The sequence below is a fragment of the Bombus bifarius genome, unplaced genomic scaffold (assembly GCF_011952205.1).
Source record: "Bombus bifarius isolate JDL3187 unplaced genomic scaffold, Bbif_JDL3187 scf7180000007975, whole genome shotgun sequence".
In the NCBI taxonomy this organism is placed as follows: Eukaryota; Metazoa; Arthropoda; class Insecta; order Hymenoptera; family Apidae; genus Bombus; species Bombus bifarius.
The window spans coordinates 1,116,021-1,143,730 of NW_022884361.1; the positions used below are offsets into that span (position 1 = coordinate 1,116,021).

Sequence of the window (27,710 nt, forward strand, 5' to 3'; positions counted from 1 at the left end):
TAGAATTTCAGCTTCACGACATATCGAAATGCTGTATTAAACGCATTAATAACTGATCACGAAGAGAGTGAGAGAAAGAGAGACCGCCCCATCGATCTGTACGATTTATTTATAACACTAATATTTGAACTTGCTTCGCTCGTGTATTCCACGTTATTTCTCTGTCTTTTGGCGAGTATCTGATCGCGTTATTTCGAAACCATTCCCACTGATTGTCGAGGTGAACGATCGTTTTATTACGAGGTAAATCCTCGCATTATATCCAATCACCGGGTATCCAGTGAAATTCTATTTTCAAACGACATCGCGACATAGAGAATCGCTTCTTTCCGTTCCTCTGACAAGCCAATTCAATCGTAAATCGGCTCTCAAATTCTTTCTAAACGTGACACACACGCTAATCTTTCGCTATTTAAGGGATTATTCTATCGTACAATAATTTACGAAATCATCGATTCGTAGACTGTAGATTTTTCACCCTATCAGTTCCTGCAACGCAGACTTTGATGTGGGAAATTTTGTTAATTTCTATCTTTACCTAAGCACCATTTTTCTCCTTATATATTTCTACTAAATCAAATTTTGACTCGGAGGAATCGGTTGGCTACTGTAAAAATGGAAACATCAACTCGATTCATGTTGTTATTCAACGGTTCGATTTATTCCTAATAATCAGACCGTGGATTTTTCTGCATTCATGAGAAATTTACAGCTACTGAAACATAGAACAGAATGCACGTAATATGCAAAAGTATATAAAACGGTCGCAATATAGTTCCCATTCTAATGTTTAATAGATGAAAGAATTTTTTATTCGAGTTCCAATTTTCCAGTTATATTTGTCCAAATATGAATTTCCATAAATGACCGCATTTGCATAAATATTAATAACATTCTGCTAAAACGTCAAACGCCCTATTTATCCAAAACTGTCGTGAAAGAATGCTGGCCAGGTGTCTAAACCGAACCCTGTCGACCCTCATTTCTGGCAACGAGTCGTTGACAGCTTATTGTTAGCTGAAGCCATTTACTTTCGTCACGTCAACGTGTAAGCTCGCTTCTTTCGTTGCTCGTGACACGGAGCCTGGCGTTATTTTCGAATCCACCTGCTGGTGGTCCTGTTTCATCCTAAAAACCTGATATAGCCATGGAAAATAAGGGTACCCGACTCCACTCCATTTTTCCTGTCCTCTAAAGATTCCTTGGTCCTTGGTGGATAGGTTCTTCGTTCATTGTTACCCGGTTTCTTTATTCTAGCAGATAGGTTTTTGCGTTGTTTGCGAGAGTTAAGTTCCAGCGGGACGGGTGTCTCTTGATGGAACTTTGATCGTGATGGAAAATCGAAGGAAGTTCTTGCGAACCTCGTGAGAGAGTGTTCGTCGTCGCAAAGTACGGGAAGATTGATTTTTCTCAGGAAAATTGGCACCTCTGTTGCGAAATTTGTAGCAGCAGTTTACTCATTTTTACTATGAGAAATATTTAAGCAGAACGATCAAAGAGTTACAGTTTCTGGTATTTTTGTACCTAAAATACCTGGTTTCGTGCGTTATATAAACTGTCAAAGATGAAGGTTTTAAGACTTTAAGAATTTATCAGTCACAAAAATTTACATATACTAGTCCAAAGTAATATATATTATTTGTATCAATATAATTATTGTTACAAGTATCGATATAATTGTATCAAGTGACAGAGATAGAAAAATAAAGAAAGAAAAAATGTTTGTCTACAAACTGAAACGATTAGAATGAATTTATGTATGGATCGGAGTAAAGAATTAGTTGGTCGAAAATTAGTTAGGAATCAGGAGTCGACGATTGAGAAGATAGCGATTTTTCTTTCTTTCTTAAATATCGTGTCGCTCTATTGGTTGACAAAAGTGGTATACTCGTGGAAGAAAATAGTTAAACGTACAACAAAATACAGTCGCGTAGATTCTGCTTCGACTCACCCGCTTATAGCAAACAGATAATCTGCTGTTGCTAAAACAGGTCAATGGAGAGACAATAGAGAGTAGGAAAGATCACGTGAAGAGGAGAAATAAGTAGATGCTCGAAAATCGATTGGAAAATTGTTTAGGTACTTTTCAGATTACGTTTCGATATGGTTAATTAAAATTATCGTTCATCTCTAAACGCTCGAAATGATCGTTTCGAGTCACTTACGCTCGATTACGAATTAATTAAAAACACGTGTAACTCAAGTATTATCCAATATCGGAAGCTGTAGATACTCGGAAAACGTTTGCCAGGGCAAATCTGTCGTCAATTGTTGCTCGACGATCGAACACGAATTTCGCGCGATCTGTCCATCGTCGCGTCGTTGGAGCATTTAATGGTTTTACATTCTAAAACCTTCGCGCTGAAAAGTAGACGTAATCACTATTGTTCTATTACAAACGCGATTTGTACCATTAGAAACGGCGGCTGATTTCGAATCGCCGCTAAATCCTTTAATCGACCGCACGAGGTTTCACGACTAGGTTCGTGATAATGCACGTGAACACGCTCGTGGCGTGATTCTCCGTAATACGAAATTCGTGTATTTTCCACAGGTATTTCTCTGAACATAATGATCAGCAGCTGTTTACCTATCTTTTAACGCGGTAATTTACTCTTTTACTCTTTTGATTATTGGACCAAATTTCGTATCTAGGACGCAATCTACTTTTTTTTCTGCGTTTTTCTGCGTCCCCGTTCTTTGTTCTTTTCTAAAAATGCGTTCACGAGTTGGAAGAAATATAATCAGAAAGTAACGGAATTAGTCTTTGCAAATAAAATATTTCTAGTTGCGGAGCTATTTAATTAAATAAGTAATTAAGTACTTAAGTAAGTAGTAAAAGAATTAAAAAATTTCCAAGCACGCTTTACAGGTCGTATCCTACTGTAGCGACAGTTATCCTTAGAACCAAATTCTCCAAGCGCTTAATAGACCCATAAACCTGGTTCTTAAACAAACATCAAGACAGACGATGTAGAATCGTAAAAATGATCGGAGTGGAAAGTTACGATGCATCGTTGGCAAGCGTCGTCGTGTTTCTTGGTCGGCGAGGAGCGATGATTTCGCGAGACTAAAACACGAAATGAAACCGAGCTCCGCTCGTTTGCCCGTTATTCTCGTCGACGCAGTTACCCGGAAAATTTGCATCTTTTTCTGTTCGTCCTTCCTCGAGCCGCGGTTCTTTTCATCGTCGAAGGAACGACTTGGCCGGGGAAAGTAGCGAAGAGATAGCACGGTGGCAAATTTCCTGGCTACTCTTATCGCGAACAGTACTCTACGTTCGTTCGTTCGTTCGTCGTTTGCAACGGACCAACCAAGATGACGTCGTTTTCTTTCGCGGACGAACCTTAAATTCGCCTGTCTTCTCTTTTTACCGAAGACAAATGCTTTTTGTTGCTTGCTTCTACCTTTTCCATGTATTTCCAGAGCAACCTTGGGATCCTAATTCTTCTGTTCTCCTGTAATTACGGGTTCGCTGATCTACCTGATCTGAAGCAATCCTTTAAGAAGAGGTTGTTGTCGATCGCGATAAGACGTAGTTTTTTTTAGAAATATGATATACGAGGCACTGGTGGAATCTTCGTTGTTCGGTTAGTTACACGTTGTAAATAATGTAGATAGGTTCGTATTTGTTTAATTCTCTTCCTCAATATTCTCTTCTATTTGTACCTTAAATTCTTGCATCGTGTTCGTGGATTTCTATTTGTTTGATTTCTAAGAAATATCTGCCTATACAGTGAAGTAAATAAATAAAAGTATTTATTTATTTGAAGCATATCAATTACTTATATTATATCGATTTATCCCAGTCAGACTTCTTACGTTTCATACGACACGCTGTAAGTCTGCAAACCTATCCGAAGCAATTCATCATCAATATAGACGAACGAATTTTTCAACACAGGATTCGTGAAATTGTATCCAGCTAAAAGACTAACTACGATTAGATATTTCTTAATTCTCGCTGTTAATAAAACTTTCGTTGACAATCTCTGATAAAATTTCCCTTTCAAAATACATAAACCATCGTGAGTCGATCGTAGAAGGAACCGATACCGGCAGGTTCGAACGCTTGACAAACGTATGTACAAAGCGTACAGATCCATGGAGAATGTTTTCCCTTGGCCGTCGACAGATAACTTCGCAGGTTTTACGAAGAAATTCTTGGAAATCGTGAGGCCGATCGTGGAATACCCAGGGCCGATTCTCCGTGGAAGGAGATTTGACAAATGGTTTTATCCGGTAGTTGACGCCTCAGTTGACGCGCGTACGTGCACGTGACATGTGTCGCGTGTGTCGCCTCGTGTGACCCCGGCCCCCAATGGGAACCTGAGAATATGTCATTCCTCGACGTTGGTGAAATGGATGGTGCGGCTTGACGCACCCTCCATGCTGAAATTTCGGACGGCGAACGAGGAGAGACGGTTGATCGCGTTGCCGATTTGACAGTCTTTCGTGCACGTTTCTCGTCCGGCGAAATAATGCGTCGACAACCCGATTACGGGTTGAATGAACATCGATCTAGATTCAATCCGAAGGCAATTTCTTCTCGAATAACGTTGCAGCAAATAGCCGGCTGAACGATAACTTTGCCACCCTGCCAATCGGCTTTGAATCCGCGTGCAATTTTTAGTGATTCGATTTTCATCCCTTTGTTATAAACTTGGATAGAATTTTACGAGCTAAAGTCAATTCTGTGGCCTTTGTTTCGAGCCGAGCGGGTAAGTTTGACAGTTGAGCTTTGAATAGGCGTAGAACTTTCGATTTTCGTACTTTTCTATTTGCTTAGTGGCGATTCTGGCCGGAGATGTAAATTTTTCGCCTTCGATAATTAGCGAGTTCAACGATAAAAAGATAACTCTGAATGGTAGCATATTTAACGAGCGATTAACGAATATTATCTTTCATAATGAGAAAAAATGGATTTTTGTTGATACATACATTTACATACGTTTTTGTTTGTATGCGTATATTTCTCGCAATATCTTCTTTTAAGTATAACAATAAGATCGCATAATTTTATATATCTTCTTCATTTCTTGAACATTTGAAAAATATTGATTATTACAACTGTATCATTGGTTTGCTCTAAAACTTCGTAGCTTTATCAACTGCTTTTAAAAGGTTCCTCACTCTCGATTATATTAATCCTCTCGGCGATATTACACGTCAATATTGCATCAACCTATTTTTACGCTTACAAATGGTAAACCTAAACCATTTATCGAAATTAGAAATAAATACGGATCGGATATGTAATTGCGAATCGCGCTCACTTCCTTCTTGTATGTAATATTATTACCAGCTAATTACCGCGTTGGGGTGTTCGACAATTTGATTGTTCAATAAAATACAATTCTTTCGTTCTAAAAGCTACTTAAGTATCTGTCTAGTACGCGGAAGTTGAGAAGCATACCGATAGAATCAAGTACAGTAATACCATAAATAATCACTCTTATAATAACTCTATATGAGCATTATAAACCACAAGTAAGAAGATGAATTCGCGGGCGTCGAATACATGTGACGCTAACCGCTAAAGAGTTGAAATACTGCCTTCTAGTTGTCAATTAACACCAAAATTAGACAGTCAACTTGATATACCTGTAATCTTCATATATCAAATTTTCATCAAACTCAATAGCTAGCCAGTACTCTTGCAACCCAGATATCTTTCTCCGTGAAAATTACCAATTTTCAAACGAACCAACAAAACCTGCCTATCAGCGCGTTTTCCATCGTCGCACGATTAAAGTAACGCTCGGTAAAACTGCACAAAGCGGAATAGAGTTAATAACCGTCTCGTGCAATCTCGAACCTAAATTCCAGAGTAATCTGACTGAACAGAGAACGAGAGGGCGAGAGGACTATACCTACGCTGTACACCTAGCAGCTGCATCGAAACACGGGCCAGCTCCTTGTTCGTTGGATTGTTTCGTAAGCGACTGCTTAATTTACCGGTCGTGTCAGCTGCAACGGATGGAAAAAATCGCTCGGCTATGCAAGTTCCTCTCGGTGCGATGTTTTCACGTAGCTGCGTAGTAACAAGGTGGAAACACCGAGCGCGAGAACCATCTGGTAATAATGTTCGGTTCGAGAACACGGCCGCTACGAGTGTTTTCAACCGTGTGCCTGTTGCCGGAGCAGAGGGAGAATCGGCCTGGAAACCGATCGGGAACGGGCCGTTGGTCGGAAACGAGGATAGGAACACGCTGAACGTCGCTAATTGCAAAAACTGCCTCGAGGCATCGTCGTCCACCGCGTTCTACTCGATGATTCAGCTCTCCGCGGGAAAAAGGAAACCGGCGGACGCGTAAAACACGGCTATTCGGTCAACTTTCTGGAAACTTTCCATATTCTTACGCGCGATCGTGTCAGCAGATTCATTCCGCTTTAATTCATCATTCAATGGTCCGAGTTTGTGTTTTGCGGGATTATTCAGAAATGTTGTTTCCCCGTGGAAAATCGAGTTTCAATGTTTTCGATGGGGAGCAACAGAATCTTTTTAGTGGAAAATCGACTTTCGATATTTTTCAATGTTGAAATCATGGAGGAAATGTTTCGATCTACAGAAAATTGGGCTATTACGGTAACAACCAACTCTTTTGGAATATTCCAGAATATATGTTCAATCTGGAATAAAAAACTCAGTATCGAATTTTTAAATGCCTCTTCTATAAAAGATCGAAAATATGACCTATCACGGTAGTTATGATTTTTCTTTTATACATTTTTTGTCGTTCGAAGGAAATTAAAGAGAACGTAAATTGGTTCAGTTGGCTGGTATATTATACGATCTATGGAAAATGTAAAAAAGGATATATATATTAGATGGTTGGTGAATTGTTCGCTCTTTTGTGGAACGCCAGCTGCGTTTTATCTTGACGACACCGGTAACGTCGTGCCATTTCCACGTTCCGCAGAGTTTTTCTATACTTCTACTGCTGATAGACGCACTGCAGAACGCTGAAACGTCTCTGTTTCGTGTATTAGCGATATCGTGCCGCGATAAATGGCACATGCACCTTCTGCGCTCGCTTTTTCCACTGTGTTTCGCAACAGATATTTGGTGTCAGGAGAATTCTTAATGGCTCTTGGTCAGTACAATTCGTGAATTTATTGTTTCGCTCGTTATAAATGAAGATTAGATGGAGAGATGCGATAAGTCTATCATCGTTGAGTTTTCGGTAACTTTAGCATATCATTGGGAAAAGTAATGTAGTTTGAAAGTTGCTCAATGAAAACGAAACTTAGATTTTTATGTTATACAGGGTGGTTGGTAACTGGTGGCACAAGCAAAAAGGGGGTGATTCTACGCGAAAAAAGAAGTCGAAAATATAGAGTAAAAAAATTTTTTTTTTATTTTTTTTTATTTAATTTTTCCATCGAGACAACGATCTACAGTGAGATCCGTTATAACGAGACGTGATACAGTGCACGCGTACCGAGCGAAAATTCAAAGTCGATTTTTTCGAAAACAAAGCCTCAAACGAAAAATTTTTATTCTATATTTTCGACTTCTTTTTTCGCGTAGAATCACCCCCTTTCCGCTTGTACCACCAGTTACCAACCACCCTGTATATTATATATCTAATAAAAGTAGAAATATACAGAATACAGTTAAGATTTTATTCAATGAGAGGATGAAGGAAGGATAAAGGAAGGAAAGAGATCTTGCAATGATTCCCTATGATTCCCACATAAGGAAGTGAAACTATAAATAATGTAGTATTTTTATATTACGACATTTTATCCTATTTCTCTATAAATATACGACTTTCATAAAAAAAAATATTGTGTGTACTTTTACATTCTTTCAACAATTTTTATATTCTTTAAAATATTATTCGAGATTTCAACATTAAATATTTTCTATTACTATCTTTCATCTTAATACCGGAATAAACAACGACAGCAAACACGTAAGTAGAAAATTTACAGATTGCTAGGGAAAAGGCAGCATTGTATGTAAAGCAAAGGAACGATTAGATAGGGACGATACATAAGAGATACGTGTAAACGCGAGATCTGTTTCGCGATTAAACGACACGTTTGCAAATAACAGGACGAGGTGGTCGATAATTCAGGCAAGCCATCATCTTCTTCCATAGAAACGTCCGATCAATTACAAGGTTCATTCTACTCGCGAGTGATTGTAGGTTCTACCTTCTCCTTTAATATACGGCCAATTACGCTTTCTCTTTTCTTACAACCTCCTATGAACTGAAACATGATCGAAGTAATGATCGTGTAATATGACATTTCCAACATGACAGTTACAATTCTGTATAGTCTAAAAGAAAATTGCTGTTCGACCAGTATGCAAAGAAGGAAAACGTCGATAAATTCGTAATTACCAAGTTGTGTAATCATCTTTTAATTAAGCCTCGTTTCGAAAGAGTGCTTAGCTAAATGGAAGAGTAATTAAGTGGCTTAAATAGTCCGTTACAAAGGAGACAGCTTCGAATAATTATGACACCGGGAAGTTTGAACATCGTTCAACCGATCTGTTCGCTTCTAATTTATTCAATGGAAGGCGCGCTGCTACAGAAGCTGTATTACATAAATTTCGTTATGTAATACATTATAGTATGTGCTTCACGCGTAAGGATGCTCTCATTAGATCGGTAGAAACGTTCCGGTTTAGTGTTGGAATTGTCACTTTACGCGCAAATAAGCTATTGGGCCAAGCACGCGCTCCAAGAATTCGAGCACCGGGTGTCTGTCTAGACACTGGTATTTTCTACTTACAGTGAAACTAGCGATCGCGCTCATAATCTTTTTTTTTGTTATTTCTTCCGTACTTGGTATTTCGATACTTTCCTATTGGAGATGTTTAATGTAATATCAAGGAAAAGTCTAACTTCCTTATTTACTTACCTCGAAAATTCGAAATAATTCAATACGTGGTAAATAGATGATTTGGAGTTACTTATTTCTTAAAGTACTATTTTGGAATCTATCTAAAACGACTTATTTTGCTTCATTTTATTTTCAAACATTTTCAAATCTCTAGAATGCCAATCTTATACTGTAAGAATACCTGGCCCCTAAATTTTTCAAATTTTAAACGACTCGGTATCATCTAAATCTTGGGCTATCCTGTTAAATTACTATAAACGAGCATTGTACGGTCCAAGCTAGTAAAATGGAGAAGCACAGTCGTGAATTCAGGTGTCATTCACGTTCACACAACGCGTAGTAAAAATTTGATGGGCCAGACACGGAATAGTATTCAATACTCTTTGGGGGATTTAAGCAATGATCGATGAAATCGTTGTATTTCGCAGCGATACGCTGCAGGCTTGCCAGTGGTTACGAACGACCGCACGCGTCACTCGTTCGAACACGCGTAGACCAGGGCGAAGCGCGAGCGAGCGTGGCCCCAATTAATTTGCAATCGATTATATGACTAGCGTTTTAACGTCACGTAGCAAGCAATTCGTACGTGCCTCCCAGCTGTATTTGTGCATTATATTTCACTGTCGAAATATTAAAGAAGGATATGGATATTTAAAATGCTGAACACAAAGAAAGTTGAGTTTAATAATCAGAGCACGAGTCGGAAAAATGATGTATTTCATGAAGCTTATTAAACAATTACTTTTTTTGAATCGACAATGAAATTAAATGGTATGGACTGCAGAAGTCGTTTTGAAATGTCGCTAAAATTAATGTATAAAATTAGTGTACGATCAAAATCATATGAAAAAGCGAAATTAATAAGGAAATGAAACGATCAAAGTATAAAGAATGCATTAGAATAATAGATACTTTAGAAGTCCACTACGCGTATCATATAGACAGAAAAATTTCTATTAAAAAAGAATTTTTTTAATTCTACAAATCCATTATTTTGATCTATTCATCTACATTATATGTTATATCGAAGATTCTGTTTACCTACATTAAAATTTTTCGAAACAACCACCTTTACTAACAACGAACTATAATGATTTCAGATGTCCTGACAGCGGGCCCCGGGCCACCAGGATGCCGACAGACGACGACTATGGCCGAAGAGAACGTCTCCTACTGCACCAACATCCGATCCCTCAATACGGGTCCTCGTCATCTCCGGTTCCAGGATCGAACGCCGGAACGTCCGGAAGTGTCGGTTCCCAGATCGGTTCCACCAGCTCCTCGGATTGTTATAAGCCAACGGCGCAACAACAGCAAACTGATCTGCGAACGAATGGATCGAATGTCACCGTTGGCCAAGATCGTTACCAGTCCGATCAGTCCTCTCAAGGGAACGAGCACGTCGATTATGGAGGCCGTGAACGAATGTCAGGCATCGAGAGGCATGACAAATCAACGGACAAGCCAACGATCGACGATTTCCCAAAGTCCTGCGCGGAAACGCGTTCGATACAGTCAAGTTGCGAGCGATTCAGCCATTATCAGAATCAAGAGAGATTCGGTCAGCCCTCTTTGCAAGTCCACCACCAGTTTACCCCAGGGAGATCGACTGCGTCTGGACAATCATTGTCCGGAAACGTGGTTCTGGCCGACCGTTTTCCACGATTCAACGAACTCACCGGTCTACACGGTGAGCAGAGATTGTCCTTGGCCCCGAGCGAACGCTTTCAACCGGCCACCAGCACCGAGCTTCGATTCCATCATCCCCCTAACGAGCTGGTGTCAACCGGAAACGAATACGCGAATACCAATATCTTGGTATCGGGCTGCGCGACCAGTCCATTTTCATCAGAGACGTTCCCCTCACCGCCATCACCGGCACCAGCGAACGACCGTTTCGTTCCACCGCCGCCTCTGTCACCCAGCCCAAGCGAGAAATATGCCTCGACCCAGAGTCTGGCTGGTTATCCTGCTGCTGATAGGATTCTGCCCCCAGGTTCTCCAAGCACCAGATATGGCAGCGGCACGGCACCAGCTTCACCGATGCCAACTAAAGAACGATTCTCTTCGGCGGAACGACTACTGGCCAATCAACAGTCGTCGAGTTCCATGCACGAGCCCAAGGACCAGCAACGATACGCTGGAACCAGTGATCGCCTGCTGTCCGGATCGTCGCCGGTGCTTGGAAGTCTACAAGCCAGTCTACAAGGGGACAGGGTTGGTATATATACCACGAGCAAGGATTCGACCGGATCGAGATACGGCGCCATTTCGACGGACCGATTACTTTCATCGTCACCTATACATGCCCCAGTGCCAGAGAGGTTCGCCAGCAAGTCGACCGATCGGTATCTCGGCGAGTCGCCTGTACACGAACGATACCATCGACAGGAAGCGACATCAGCCATTCACCACGATCGTTACTCGACGATATCGTCCAGCGCCGAAAGATTCCTCTCCAATTCACCTAATCCCGAGGCCTCTCATCAGCGTTACACGTCGACGGAGAGGTCACTGCAGGTGTCGTCTAGCAGCAACGAACAGAGACGTCTGTATACCGATCGAGGCGTCGAAACGGTCTGTCAGAAGTATACAGACAGGTCCAGCGGATCCCCCGCGCCCACCGACTTCAACAGATACTCCACATTCCAGGAGGTTGGAAACACCCAGTCCAGATATGTCAGCACCAACGATCGTTTCAACGATCTCGCGATACAGCGCTGCGGTCAGTCGCGAGCAAACGATCGATTCTGTGTATCAAACGATCGTTATCTCGCCAGTTCGTCACCAGGACACGATGGAAGACTGGCTAACAGCGATGCGAGCAGGTACGTCGTCTCGGGATCATCGACGGAACGTCTGCTCTCTGGGACATCCTCTTCGTCCTCTTCTTCGACCGACACGGTCGCCCGGTATCACTCCTCCTACACGAACACGGCAGCCACCCAGTCCACCACTTCCAATGATCGTTTCACCTCCGTATCTCCCACTCCTGAAACAGCCAATACCAATCTGCGGTCAGCAACAGGAACTGGAACAACCGGTGGCGCAGGGAGTTCCGGATATCAGGGTACGACAAAAAGCGGCGTCGACAAATATCTTCAGGTGTCAAAGTCTGTGCAGAGCTACGGGAACGATCGCTATACCAATCCAGGCGATCAGTTCGACAGGCTCAGCCAGGATCGTTACGACAGATTCGCCAATCCTGTCAGCACCACGGATCGCTTCACACCTTCGTCCGGTACTCCTGATCGCTTTCATTCTGCCACTGATCGATACTCTCCTGTACGCGCCGCGGACAAGTATCTATCCTTGCCGAAACCCAAGGATCGATACACCGGTCGCATAACACCGATCTCGTCTTGTGGTACTTCGGTGGTTGCCACGTCGACCGATCGAACTTATGGCTCTACTAGCGCAACGGGAAGCTACGTTCCGCCAACCGCGCACACGCCTGTCGAACGATACGTGCCTCAACCACCTCCGGAGGTTCTCTACCCGGACAGATATGTCGACAGATACGTACCACCTTCTGCACACACGCCTACCGATCGTTATGTACCCACCAACGATCCAGGTGATCCATACATGAGACGAGATCTTGGATTCCATCATCATTATCGGCTACCACCGCCTGCCGGCTACCCATACCATCAGTCTCATTTCCGACTTCGCGGTTTCGCGTACGCATCACCAGGTCGCCTCGGTGGTAGCCCGGGTTCCAGTAGTTCGAGTAGCTCGGCATCTAATCAGAGAGATGGCTTCTCAATGTCCCCGCTGCTCAGACCCAAGGTCCGTGCCTCTGCGGTCGAGTTCCCGACATCGTCTACTGGAGTTGTTGGTCGTCACGTGTGTACTAACCCACCATCTTGTTGCAACGAAGTATCTGCAAATGGAAGAGCCTGTTGTCAGGCGATTAGAAGGTCTCTGCCGCCGGGGGCGTTGCCGTCGATACCCACGCAATCTTCCTGGTGAGTTATTTCAACATTTTTGGAATTTACATTTGACCACTAGGCATTTATCCGCAGCTGTAGGAATTTTGTAATAAATTTTTATTTTTAACGCAAAGATATCACTCCGCGAAGAGAAATATGGATGAGCGTGGTAGAAAAAAATCATTGGACTGCAGGGTCCAATATGATGCTGAAGCTTTACAAAAGAGACAATACAGGCCAATACAAAGTAATTTAATAGAAGAAGTGCATGCCGTGAAATTTTTGTTCTCTCGTGTAGAAAGTTTTTGATAAATTCCTTCGTTTTTATATTTCACTGATGTTGAATATTAGTTTGCTGTGTAATATACCTGCGAATATACCCAAAATTTATCGTTTGCGAGGAGAATATTAAAAGCTAATAAGGTGAATGTCCTGAGGGCGTTCAATTCTTTCTCAAGCGTTTTTACCAAATTTCCATTGCCACGGTTCACATTGAAACATTGAGAAAAAAAAGAGGAGAGAGAACGAGAGACCGTGAAAGAGATAGATCTTCGTTAACGACGGAAGTTTTTGTATTAAATTTGAATAGATTTTTCCAACGAAGTCAGAGTTACGAAGAGATTCACGTTTAATTCTCGTGGGCGAAGTTTACCGGTGGAAAAAATTAATTGCCGCACAAATGGAAGTCAGCGTGCGGATAAAAGGAATTGCATGCGGCGTGGAGGTCGAGCTGTGTAGCCAGGGGATTAAGGAATACGGGGATCCGGATAATATAGGTGTCCCCTTCGTAATCATACACCTTTATAATAAAGCTCACGAATTAGAATAGGAAAACTTTAATTGCGAGATGAATGTTATTTATAGCGAAGGGAAAGTAGAAACCCTTTTACGCGATGTGTAACGTTTCCACGAGTGTACATTGTTGTACGCCATATACTTACATATTTATATTTATGTGAAAACTGGTCGATTTGTAGTGGCAGTATATGAATTCTACCAAAGTAACAAATCTTGTAGAATTAATGAATAATTTTTATTAATTTTCTAATTTTGAACTACTGATTGGAAGAAAAACTTATTATGGAATTTTTATGGAATCATCAAACTCTAGTGTTAATAATATTGTAGTTTAATGTTTATCATGTATTGTACTACATACATTTACTATTATTTATAACTGGTTATATCAATTTTGAAAGTCTCTCTTATTAGTACAGTACAAAGTAGAATTTAAAGATTTAATTTTTAATTCTAAAATTTTTTTTTTATTTGTAAGAATTTTATAATCAATTCTCATTGAGAATTATAAGTAAATTATTCTGGCGTGGTTCTATGTTGTGTTTAATAAGTGTTTATCGTTTGTTTGATTCTAGTTGAATCTAATGTTTCATTATGAAATGAAAAAATTTGAAGAGTTTGTCGAGTAACAGAATATTTCTATAAGTTTCGAACATTGCAACCGCCAATTTCGCTGTTACATATTGGTTTTCAAAAGTCAATTTGATCGGGTCATAACATACTGTTATACGTAGTTATGACGATTATAAAGGATAAAATTACTGCGGTTTTCCTGTCGTTTTACAGTTTCAGTGCGTCTTGTTAATAATAAACACGTAGGAAACTATATTTCGAGTCAACTGTGGTGCAAGCTCGTGTAGTCTGACTCAATTTCTAGTTCCCTTCGATATTAAATCTTTTGGCGAGATTGCGTTCGGTAACACGTGGTTTAACTTTCGGTTAGAATGGCCAAGTATGTTGTGCGTGAATTTATAGTGCACCTAATATTTCGATACTGACCACGTGCTAAATGTTTGATCGTTAGAGTGGAAGTTTGCGCCGTATTGGAGCCCAGATAGAATTGATTAAATTCGCAGCGGGACTCTAAATTGAAACATATTAGCCTCTGGAAAGGAGCGCAGCTTTTGAGGCAATATTTTTTCATCAATTGCCCATTTTAGTGCGATATCGAATTTTTAGGCAGAAAAGAATTTATTATTTTTGATGTAGAACGTGTTTTTTTTTTGAAGAATAAGAGAATATCCGACTTATTTTGGTTTTCATTTGGTAGCTTTGGGCGGTAGTTTCATTTTTGAATGGCAGTTTCTCATCAATTGCTTGTTGTACTACGATAGATATTGAACTTTATGGATGGGAAGAGTTTGATATGCAATTTTTGGTAGATAGCGTGTTTCTTTTTTCAAGAGTGAACGAATATTCAGCTAGTTAATCTTGGAAACTATTGATATTGGAATATCAGAAAATGATATATAATTCGTCGTTATCGGTCTTCGATCTAAAGACTCGAAACCAAGTTTGAAATTCAACTCGGTTAGAAACAGAACCTGTCTTTATTAAACCGAGACCATAGTTGCAAACGACGAGCGTAATTAGTTATTACAGGGCAAGAAGTAGTTAATATCGTAGAAATAGATAACGATCGATATCGTTAGCAGAGTCAAGGATCGTATATGTAGATCAGATCAGGCGCTTAGCAACAGAGCAGAGAAATTCGCGAGGCGTCTGATGAGACTTTGTTTCACGGTTGATAATCCCTGTTTAAAACGTTATCTAAAAATGAACTGAAATGTAGGCCGTGTCCACGTTTAGCAGTCGCGCGGAAGCCGCGAGCACAGAAAGGGTCGTTACTTTCGTGGCAGTAATCAGGTTAATGGAGTATCGTGGCCCACTTTATTTTTTCATCTTCATCGGCTCCGCGCGTCTCTCTAACTTCCCTGCTTCCCTTTTTTCCGCGTTTCAAAGTCAATGATGCATTACCATCCGAAGATTTCGTCCCGTCTCCGCCAACCCCCGGAATCTTGGAGATTTTTTGCTTCTCTTTTTTCTCTCCACCTTTTTTTATCCCTTTTTTTAGGAGCACATATTGTCTCCTACCATGCACGCCCGCGTTTTAACAAAGAAATATATTCAACCTAAAAAAGGAACAGAGGATTTCACGTGTAAGCGTATTCTGAACCAGGCTACTTTCACAGCTTATACGGTAGGATTTAACAGTGGATGTACCGAAATTTTGTGTGTTTCCTGAACTTTCTGATATTCCTATGATCATTGGAGAATTATATAGTTATTTTATAAATAAAGTACAGGAAAACACTTGTCTTCGTTGCAATGTAAAAAATTTGCGAACGGTTATACTTGTGATAGAAGCAGCTAGTAGATGGCGGATTTTTATGCATTTATAGGCAAAAATGCAAAAATACATAGAAAACACTATACGTATTTTATCCTCAAACAAACGTAGAATAGTACTATGTTATCAATTGATTGCGGATTTTTATGCGTTTATAGAAAACTTGGGGATACAAAAATGCACAGAATGCATATAATACGCGAAGATATATAAAACATTCAAAGAGTAATGTTGCAGTAAAAAAGATTATCACCGTCGGACTATCTCAAAGTACAACTCAATGCAATCGAGTTTCTTTGAAGCGTAAGAAAGGTTCGGTATGACGGTAGAAAAAATGCATGAAGCTAGGCAAGTTGTGAGGACGGATACTCGAATTTTCTGACTCAGCATTTTTGTTGAATGCGTGTTTTGAAGAAGGAGAAATTCCAGTCCTTACATACCGGTCACGTAACGTAGCGACGTTCGAGCATCCGACTAGTGGTCCGCAGGCAATAAAATAACAAAGTGTGCTGAGTTTAAGAAAAGGAAAAGGGATATGCTAATTTTAAAAAAATTTCGCCTTGTGCCGCAACAAATAGTACTCTTTAAAACATATAACGGCTAAAATAAGTTGCTATCCAAGTTCAATTTTCATTTTTAAATTGCATTCATAGAAGCACGAATTTACATAAATATTCACAATCTAGTTATCAATGACCGAATTACTTAAACGATAGCGTATCTTGTCCTCGAGGAGACGACAGAGTAATTCTGCTTTGTCAACGACCAAGACACTTGAACGAGATACAATTAGAATGGCGGCTCGTTAACGACAATTTCCTATTAAGTCGGTGGTGTTTAATTAGACTTGGTGAGACGTCAGCGAATTCTCGTGTCGGGAAACACAGGATGCCAGGGGTGGCCTCTGGCAGTATACCGAAAGTCGAGAGGGTACAATGGTCGAACAGGCAGTTTCCTGAAAACTGAGCCAGAGGAGGGCGATTCCTTTCGGTCTGAAAGGGTAGGAAGAGATTACGTCGGCAGGCTCGTTCCGCTGAGTGTTCAGTTTGCTTTGGGATATCGGCTTTACCCTCGCGGATTCTCTGCGCGAGTTTGCCGAAAGCTTTGTGCTGGTCAAGCCGATTGTGACGTGCCTCCGCCCATCGCATCACCCAAACCCCCGAAAGGGGAGAGCTCGTCAGTTCGAATGGAAGTAGAGAGAAGTCTGGCGACTGCCTCTATCCGTGAAAGAATTCGCGTTCACCCTTTTCCCTGACGCTTACGGTATCGTCCTACATGTGTACTTAAAGAGACATCCAGTTATATAGCCGCTTCGGGGACTTGGAATCTTTCTTCCTGTTTTTCTTTCACTTTCCTTCGAGCAAATTGTATTGACTGCGGTAGGTGTTGGATCTATGCGATTTCAATGCTTTCAAGGAAGTTTCGACGATCATAGAAGTTGCAAGAAAGTATTCTGTCGGCGAATTCCTTTGATAACCATTCATCTTATGATTTATATATTTATGTGAATAGTAGTGGAAGTAGTTTTAAAAGTATTACGTGTATATCCATTTCTTCGCCGGGAAATTTTTAGGAATGATTAATTGCCCTATTACAATAGCCCTAGCAGCAGGACTATCAAAATCGTTAAAATATTAACGAAGAAAATGATTAACAACAGAAAAGCCAATCGGTTAATTATTGTTAAATTATTCTTCAGATTATTTCACGGAATTTTTTCTCATTTCCACTGACTGTTTAATCGTATATATATACCAAATCGAAAATTTTCGAGGATCCATTTATATGACAAACTAAAAAGTATACTTATTACAATAGCTATATTAGAGGGATTGAAAGTACAGAGGAGTTTCAGAAATATAATATAGTAACTTTTATCCAGGACAGTCATGATATTTAGTAATTTGATCTAGTGCTATGATTCTAACAAATATTCTGAAAAATATTCTACTTTAAAATACCAAAGCAGTGGAAGAATTTGTATTTCAAACTTTCTTAAAGAATTCTCGATTTCGATACCTCGAGATTTCGAGTTTCGTTGTATCATAAACTTTGTTTTAAAGAAAGGTATTCGCGGCTTGTGCGCACTGTTTAGTATGCTGCTTCCACGAGAAACATGTCAGCTTATGCGCGGCGACGTTTTCGTGAATTATTTCTTGTTTACTTCGACATCTGGTCGCGTTTCCTTGGCGCTACACAGTGCGGCATCTGAACGAGAATTTGGGACAAAAACCAAAATTCGCAGGCGATGTGCGTGCGTTCGCAGGCCAGGCTCGCACGTTTCACAGTGCGGCATTTGAATTAGGATTTGGGGCGAAGATCAAAAAATGCATGTAATGTGTACATTTTCCTGAAACTCGATATAGGTGATGCCGACGTGCGTAAACGTTTGTTTGCCAAATATTTGTTAGTATTTTCCTTACTCCCTAGCTCGGTTGAAATATCTTGAATATTCATTTTTTGCCCGACCACAGTCCGTGACATGACAAGTGTACAGTGTACAGTGCAGATGCCGAAAATAATCTTTCCATTTTTTCGTGAGTGCCGTACAGAGATCATTTATCCTTCCATTTCGTCAGATATTGTGACGTTTAGTAAAAAACAGAGTTTTCGTGTAACTTTAAAAATTTTCTCGGAACGAATGTGGTCAGAAATCCATTCTTCAACCAAGTCGCGATTACGTATGGATTTGACTAAAAAATATATGTTACGCCGCCTAAAACATCTGCACGCCAGCCCGCGCGACCGGACAACAACCGGCCTGCGTAACGTCACTTCGACCCTCAATAAACCTAAGGACCCACCATAACTTTCACTTCCCTGTATTGTTTCGCCATGTGTCTTCAATCCGTTTGTCTTGAAGAATTTCTAAAGCTTAAAAATATTCTCGAAACACAGTCGGTTTTTAGAGAGGTCCTTGGGTTTATTAGGCGCACTTAAAACACGGAGAAAGCGGGTATGCACCCATTAGGAAAATCCGAATAGCCTTCTAATAAAACAAGCTAGGTTTTCCTCACGCACACAGTCATCTATCCACCACGATGGTAGGAGACTTCCTACTCATCCCTTCGAGCAGTAGTGCAGGTCATGACCAATCGACACCGCGGTTCGTTACCCTCACTTTTCCTAACGAAAGTGGGAACAACGAATCCTCGTTCTTTAGGCACAGGGGCACACCCACACCGAACTTTTCTTCCGTATTAGAAAAAGAGCGACAGTCAGTCTAAAAACTAACGCCTAACGCGGCAGTCTACACATAGCGCGAGAGTCGCATACTTCACGCAAATCTTTTGTCGGTTCTCGGTGTTGTCGAACATACATCTTCTCTCCTAAATATATTCTAGTGCTAAGTCCATTAATACATTAATTTCCATTATAAGAGCCCTGCTCTAGCGTACATACCTATCGCATCTTCGTGCGACAAGTTGTTAATTACTTATTTCTCTACGTCAGTGTAATCTAAGTGCTGGAAACATATAATTTATAATTCTGTGAATCACAGTGTTATACAAACTCAATCACCCCTATCATCTCAACGGAAATCAGGGGATCGATCAATTCGTGGTGTCGATTGTTATAATCGTAACGGGGATTTACGACTCCCGTTGACGTCTCTCCTCGCGATTACGTCTCCCCGCAATTGGTCGAATTTACAATATAAGAACGTCTGATGCAGCAGTTTGCTGGACATAGAGCAATCAAAATTAGAAGATGATTTGAACTGCTCTTTATAGAGACGAAGAAGCTTTTAAATTGGAAATTAAAATTATACATATCGAATTCTACATATTTAAAGTGTAATAAACGCCATTTAATAAGAATTGACGAACAAAAAGGTGTAATAAATGACTGAGCTAATTTTCAAGTGATTTTATTTCAATGTACAAACGATTTTTGCAGATCCTCTATCTGTTGTCTACATTTATATTATCTACAGGTTGATAATGTCATCGAATGATAAGATCAAACTCGAACAACGATTATTTCGATTTTTGTCCACTACATGCCACGCTGTACGCTGAGCTGAAGTGTTTCGCGAAATGAAAGCTATTTCTTCACTACTACCGGTAGTTTCCGCTTCCGCGAATTGTAAATTTCCCGAACAGATTCCCGCCCCCTTCAAACATAACCGCAGCACACAGTGGATTCTCGACTAACCGCTGGATCTTACGGTTCCTCGACTCTCTGAGTATACGAAATAAAATAAATTCGTCCGCGTTTCCAACGTTATCATATCTACCAAGTATCGTTTTAACCTTTTAAGTTAGTAAAAAATCAATGTAAGTATTCATTTAACATCTAATTAATATTCTCTTTAGTAAAAATCGTTATTTAATATCAGCATATACAATATAACTTAGAAGATAAAAAACATGATAGTTTCAAATATTCCCACATATTTTGAAAAATAAAAACGAAATGTTAGATAGAACATTTTAACTGAGCAATATTAAGAAGTCAGTATTACATCAATTTAAAGTTGACATTCTTGAATATTTTACAAATCAGTCGTTCAATTAATCTCTGAACCAAACACTGGTAAATCTCTGAACTTTGCTTTCAAGTAATCTGGTGAAAAAAATTCAACACGTTTCGCATATTTTTTAATAGAAGTATAGAAGATGTTGTGATTGTAGCGATAGTCGTAGCAAATTGCATCTGATCTATAAGAACCAATCGCATCTAAAATATTTAGTACTGTAAGAGCGAATAATCTTCGCGCTATACTATCAACCAATCGATTCGGGCTTCTACAATTTCATCTTACACACCACAGTTTCGGTAAATAGGATTTCTTACGAGAAACAAGCTGAGAAAACGAAGTTTCAGGATCATATTTCACGTCTCGGATTTTCCCAGCGACGTCTAAAAAAACGGACGTTAAGGCCGGCATGCTTTAACCGGGCGATCGATTATGCAATAGGCTTGAACAAACTCCAAGGGACTTCATTATTATGTTTCATCTTTCATGCATGAGAATTTTCGTTCGCTTCAGCCTAGTTTCGTGGCAAATTCCGCCCTCTCTGTTAACAACGTGAAAGACTAACACGTTGAAAGTTCGATCCGTGGCCGCGATACACCGGAATTAACGAGGCGATTAAAACGATCCAGGTATTTCTGAAATTAGCGGAGTTAGGATTACGTCCACGTAATCGCGAGTTCAACGACGCGTGCCTCAGAAAATTGCTGCTTACCACCAAACTTTTCTTATCCTTTCCTCTTTCCAGACGAATCTTTAACGACGATTTCTTGTTGCGTACATTTCTATTCGAAGAGTCGAATCGTTATATTCTTTATACATGTAGTTTCACTTAAAAGTGTTAGGACCGTTACTATATTTGTTTCATAACTGAAAAAAGCTTAAAGATTATTTAATTTGATACTTTGTCGACCCAAGTTCATAATAGCTGCGAATTTTAACGTGCATTGGAATGTTGATGAAAAACAAGATGAAAGACGAAACTTTCTGTCACGTGTCGTTTGACTTTCTTTTTCTCTTTGAAAAGTTAAATGATATAATCTCGCTCGTTGTGTACTGACAAGTTTCCTTTTGGAACGACGGAAATGTATAAAACGGGCGAGCGCGTGTGAAATTAAAAGTAGATCAAGAATCCGCGAATTAGAGCGAGCATTGTTTACGCAGAGTGTTTCGCACGAAAAAAGGAAGCCAAAGGGGTAATTTTCCAATGGGAGCTGCTTCGCAACTTTCATCCCGACGAGAACTTTTTTCATTCGAGGATTATTGAGTTGTTCAAACGCTGGAATTCCAGATCAAATATTTATACGTTTCTTTCGCCTCTGTTCAACGTGTAACCGTGATTTCATCATTTTAATCGTACATCATTGTTCGTCGCGCTTTGTAACTTTGTTGGTTTATGTTTTCATCCTTTGCTCGACGATAAACAGGTTTTACAAATTCTCAGGTATTCTTGAGGGGATTTTGTAAATATGTCAAACATTTCAATAGCAATCATTCCCTTTGTCATTTACAAACGTCTCCCTTTTATTTTCACTGGAATAAAATCGATCGGTGATGGTTTGTTCGCGAGAGAAATAGCAAGGAGAGATAACTTGTCAATTCTTCGTAGCGAAACTCGTTGCATTTGCATCACGCATAAAATGAAACACTTGGCATACGTAACGAAACTTTTGACGGAACAAGCGAATTGAAAATTACGCATGCGTACGCGACTACGGAGCCGAGGTCTGAAACTCTTTGAATATTACAAGATGTGGATGATTTATCAACGTTTAAAGTGCTGCACAGTTTAGTATCTCTGCTCGCGTAATTGCTCGGTGTAATCTCAGGATGCAGCTGCGAATTTATTATTCGACGCTATTGTTGGAATTTAAGAAGTGGTTCATTGAACCGTCGATCGTATCTACGTAAAAAGTTTCATTTCTATATCGGTGCTATTCGATGATACCTTAATTCTTATTCGAAGCTATCAATTTATTTATGACGATCATTAATTTACGTGGTTCCAATTAGTTTAATTATCGACCATAAACAATTAATTGATAATTAATACCAAATGAGAGTTCAATTCGGAGCCTACATATTTCATAGGAATTACATGAAATACGCTAAACAATGCGTTGCATTTTGTATATTCGAGTGGAAATCATTTCATTAACAAATCAATTTTCCACAAGGCTTCCGTGAAAGAAGACCAATCGATCGGTCCAAGATACAACGAGCACGGCAAACACAACTCCGTTTAATTAAACACCTCGTTGCCTTGCCGCACGTTCAAAGCACCCGCACAACCATGCGAGCGCAAACATTCTCGAAACACACACACACACAGCAAGAGAGAGAGAGAGAGAGGGAGAGAGAGAGAGAGAGAGAGAGAAAAAGAGAGAGAGAGAGAGAGAGAGAGAGAGTGAAGCCGTAACGTTTCCGTATCGATTAGTGGTAACCACATGCAACATTCTTTTTTCCAAATTATTCGACAAAATTCTACCAATGTTTAATCGCTAGGTTAATAGGTTTCGTTAGCGAACGTACGAATAGAATAATGGTAATCAATACAGTTATTAGTATGACAATGGGTATAAGAAATATTATTAATCAATTAGTATTCTTAAAAAAAGTCACACCTGTTGGCTTTGATTTTTATTACTCTTTTTACAATTCCCTCATGATCCTTCGGCAAGAACTCTCGTATGATTCTCGATCACATGCATGCTATGTATTCTGGGCACGTGCCATCGTGCAACTAAATCTCCACGTGACCACCATGCATCTCAATTTCCATACGCATTCTCAGAACCGCTATATCATAGTATAAACATTTTATCTGTTCCGCTAGGTCTTCAGTTATTGCTCCTCCATTCGAATTCTATTGTCACAGTGAATGCGTTAATTATATGTATTAACTCAACGTATATAAAAATGTATTAATTCAACGTACGTATGTACTTATAACCCAATGTATACATATATAAAATACTCATACTTGTATGAAGTTTGTGAAATACTTTCAGAAAGTATAAAATAAAATCTGTTAGAGGAAAGCTGAAATGAATTAAAATCTTGAATTATGATTTGGTAAAAGCATACGTGTATTATTTTGTACATGCATTTTTTACTACAGTAAATGTATTTAATATATATAACCTAGTCGATGTATGCAGAATACACGTATCAAGTAAAGTCATTCATATATGAAATTCAGCTACTTTTACTTGTAGAAAACACGAGATAGAGTCTACGTTCCAAATACCTGAATTTTTAATCAAGTTAGTTGAGTTTAATCAAGTTAATAGAAGCATACATCCATTGTTAAGCATGCAGTATAGCGAATTAAGAACTAATATTCCTGTATTTATAATCGATAACTTTACTAAATCTTCCGATTACTATCAACTCTGTAATAGATTCAGTAAAGGTTAACTTTTACCGTAATACGCTATCGCCTCTAAAAGATCAGGAAACTGCGCCTCCCTCGAAATAAATTCTAAATTAATCCGGACGACTGTAACAGTCCTATGATACGAGGGGTAGTTTAAGCGTAGGGAGTGAAAGCTGGTGGTTGAAACGAGGCGGAAGTCATAAGGGAAACCAAGGGCTGGCATTGTCTTCCGGAGGCAAGTAGGTTCCACGTGCTGTTGGCAACTTGGGTAATTATGTCGTGTCCGCGTCTCTAACCAGCCCCGTCACACGAAATTGCAACCTGACACCGGTCGTTCTCTCGCTTCATCCTTGAAAATCACAGCACCAACCAACCCATATATATAATATATACTCGTTGCTTTCAATTAATCCTTTTATTCTGCACCCTCTAAAATTGCATGCTCGTGAACCGCCTACGAATGGTCGGTGTTTTCAAAACAGGACGATTATGGTTATTAAATGGCCGTCCTCCCTTCGCTCTTCTCCACCCGCCTGCACCTTCACGAACGTTATTAAAATCGTGAACCAACCCTTTCCATCGACCAGAAGGGGCAAGTTTTTCTGCTCGGTACGAAACTCGATTAACGAAATTGGACGACGACGCCACAGGTGTTGTTAATGATGAGTTACTTCAATTGGTTGTAGAGAATATTGCCACTTTCGCTCGAGTTCCAACGAAGAACGTTGCCAACGTCAGATTATTTCTACCTAAATAGAAGAAAAATAGAAATTAGTGTTACTTGGATCGTGCAGATTGTTTTTCGATAGAGGTTTGTTAAATGATTTGCCTTCTATCAATTTCAGTTCAAGCAATTGTAAGAATCTTTTTACATGATAGAACTTGGGTATATTGTTAGTGGACGTTTACAATACACAAGATGCAAATTGTTAGTATTAGTAAACTCCTTTGCATACCACTGACAAGTTTATTAATGAAGCAAATGAAATTCCAGAAATATAGTTTTGGAAATAAAGGTCTTTTAAATATATTTTAGAAACAGATCCAAACTACAATGGTTATACATTATTAATACGTATTAATCTGTAATTGTATTAGACACTTTTATAACAGTCCACGTTAATAATAGTCAACTATGCTTCATAGATTCGTTGCTCTACTCAAATATAATTCTGTTTTGCTAAATTATACCGTCTTCCCCTTTAAACTCCTTCAGTTTCCCTTTGTACCATACGGACCTTTAACTCGGTATCTTCAAACAGTGTCTCAGCCTCATTGCAACAATCATTGAGTTCCGTGGTTTATTCTTTCTAATCTGCGAGGATTAACATTGACGAATCGGCTGAGAAGGGAATTATACTCGGGAAGAGCAGAGAGATTCGAAAAGAGCAAGAACTGGGTCGAGAGACGTTTTTAAACGGAACAGCGACATTCTAAAAACTCGTCAGCAAGCAAAAGTCGATATCTAGGTCTGATGCCAAAGAGTGAATCAGGTTTTACGCTTCTCATTTTCTTCTTTATTCCTTGGATAAGTCTAGAAATTCCATCGTTCGAAAGGAGCAATCGAGTTAATCGTCACTCGAATTCCGAGGTCCTAATTATGCGTTCTGGATAGCAATTCGGGCGGTGAGTTTAATTACTCCCGATAATCGAGTAGATCCTTCCTAACCTCCTTCTCAAAGGACCTACGGAACAGATTGCAGTGACTCGAGGTGCTATTCCTGACATCGAGCCGGAAATCAGGGAATATAAATGAGAGACACCTTCGACGTAAGGGGATTGCCTGGTGGCTCCATGATTCCCGTTTGAGTAGATAGAACTTCACCATTGAAGTGTCGGGAACATGATTGCTTGAATTATTTAGAATTCTCTGGAACTTCAACAGGCGGACGTATTTTTAACGTTCTTGTCAAATATCGACGATTTTCGAACTTTCAAGACGTTATTTTCTTTTGAAATTTCGTTATACTCAACAATACTTTCAGAACCTGGGGACCAAATATAAAGAATCCATCGATCCTTGTTTCTTGAATAAAAAAAGCAATGTGGTTGAACCTCCAGAAACTTTACTTTTATTTTCTCTTATTTGCAATTAGAAAGTTATCTTCTTATCTCCTAGAGAATTTAAAAGTTTAACCGAGGATCGCGCGAAAGAATATGATAACTTCAATTTTTTCTTGATTTTCTGACCTTTGTGTCATTTGGTGTCTAGAGAGAAATACTGCAATGCGAGACAATTGATGAAGTTAAATCCACGATGTTTCGTAAGAAACGAATAATATTAATTCAGTTGTCACGTATTAGGTTGTCCGGAAAGTGTCTTTCTTTTACAGACATGTCTTTTGCAACGATGCATCTTTATACAAACATGAAACCAAATCTGTCGAACGTTGTAATCTTTATCTTGATAGAACAAAATGGATCATACGTAATTCGATGAAATGATATGAAACGGAAAATGTTGTGCATCCATTATTTCCTTATAAAAGGAAAGAAACTTTTCGGACGACCTAATATATTAAGGGAATTATGATTGAAGCGTAAGAATTACGCAAAGATCGAGGCAACCAATAATTTATTTAAAATGATAGAAGGGATTTGTAATAATGCAATCATTCTTATAGCGAAGCCATTATGGCTGCCATAATGCAACGTCAGAAATTACATGCAACATCAAGCCATTGTCATGGCAACGGTGTTAGCTTCTCTGTAGTCACTACATAAACTAAAGCGGGTGGTTTCTGGGAGTACAAACTCTGACCAGGGGGTGGCTTTACTACTCCATAAATCGCAAGACATTGGGTCGGTCGTGTTCCTGACATTACTGAATTCAGTGTGTACAACCAGATATTTATTACATGTGTAATAATTCATGAGCCGTGCTCTGTAAATTTCTTATTAGGAGATTTCTTTGTCCCGTGGTATCCACGTGGTGCAAGTTGTGCGCCTTGCGTTCATAGAAATACAGAAATTTTCCTTCCTCTCTGGAAATTGGAAATTGCAAAATTTATCAAGGTAGGAGAAACACAGTGTAATTTATATATTACAGACGAAGAGAGATTGAATATTTATAGATTTAAATGATCTTCGCGGAGTTCTTGATTGATATATGAAACGCGAATATTATTCAGAATAATTGAATGTACTTAGTAATATAGAGGAGAATATTTGCTACCTCTGGGCTCTGAATATTTTAATTTAGTGAAATATACCACTAATTAAGCGTTTAGTCTCTTCTTCTAAATGCCAATGAACAATCCTATTTTCAGAATTAATTCATTGTCATTATTTATTCACAGATTCCTTCACAAAACTACCGACTTACGGTAATTTTTCTGGTATCATCGAGATCTACCGGCACCTAAAAACTTCATATGAATTTTCCATTTTAAACATTGTGCTTGACCTGCAGTTTTTTTCAGATTTGTGTATATTATGTTCATCGTATACATTCATGTGTTAGAAGAAAAATATAAAATGTCAAAAGATTGAAATATACCGATGAAATTAAAACGTGGTATAGGAAACGATCTATGTCGAACAAACTGTATCATAAATTTCAATTAGCAAACGATCGAGTTAAATATTCTTGGAATGATCCCTTATTGAATAACAACGGGAGAGGATTGTTTAGAAATTCAAGGCATTCCCAAGGGATTTCGTGTGTCCTGGTACAGTTCAGAGTCAACCATTCGCTCGTATAATGAATACTAATACGTCTCTTGCATCGAGCTAAGTCTAGATAAAGGAGACTGACATCCCTTGTTAGTTTGTCGTTGATTGAGCAGGGTATGCCGGAAGAGGTGAAACTTTTAATTAGTTACTGATCCCTCGGACAATATAATTCCTTCCTGCGGGACGGTAGCATGACAGGAATAAATTGAAATTGCTCCGCTCGCTGGTTTA

At 39.5% G+C, this 27,710-nt stretch overlaps 1 protein-coding gene across 4 annotated transcripts in view; it reads left to right on the forward strand.

The window, feature by feature from the left end:
- Positions 1-27,710, forward strand: part of LOC117204011 (inactive rhomboid protein 1) — a 301,261-nt gene that overhangs the window by 105,607 nt on the left and 167,944 nt on the right. For all 4 annotated transcript variants that reach the window (XM_033440981.1, XM_033440982.1, XM_033440984.1 and 1 more), the window contains exon 4: positions 9,963-12,833. In XM_033440981.1, the coding sequence (XP_033296872.1) occupies positions 9,994-12,833 (2,840 nt within the window). In that variant the 5' untranslated portion in view covers positions 9,963-9,993. The remainder of the gene's footprint in view (positions 1-9,962; positions 12,834-27,710) is intronic.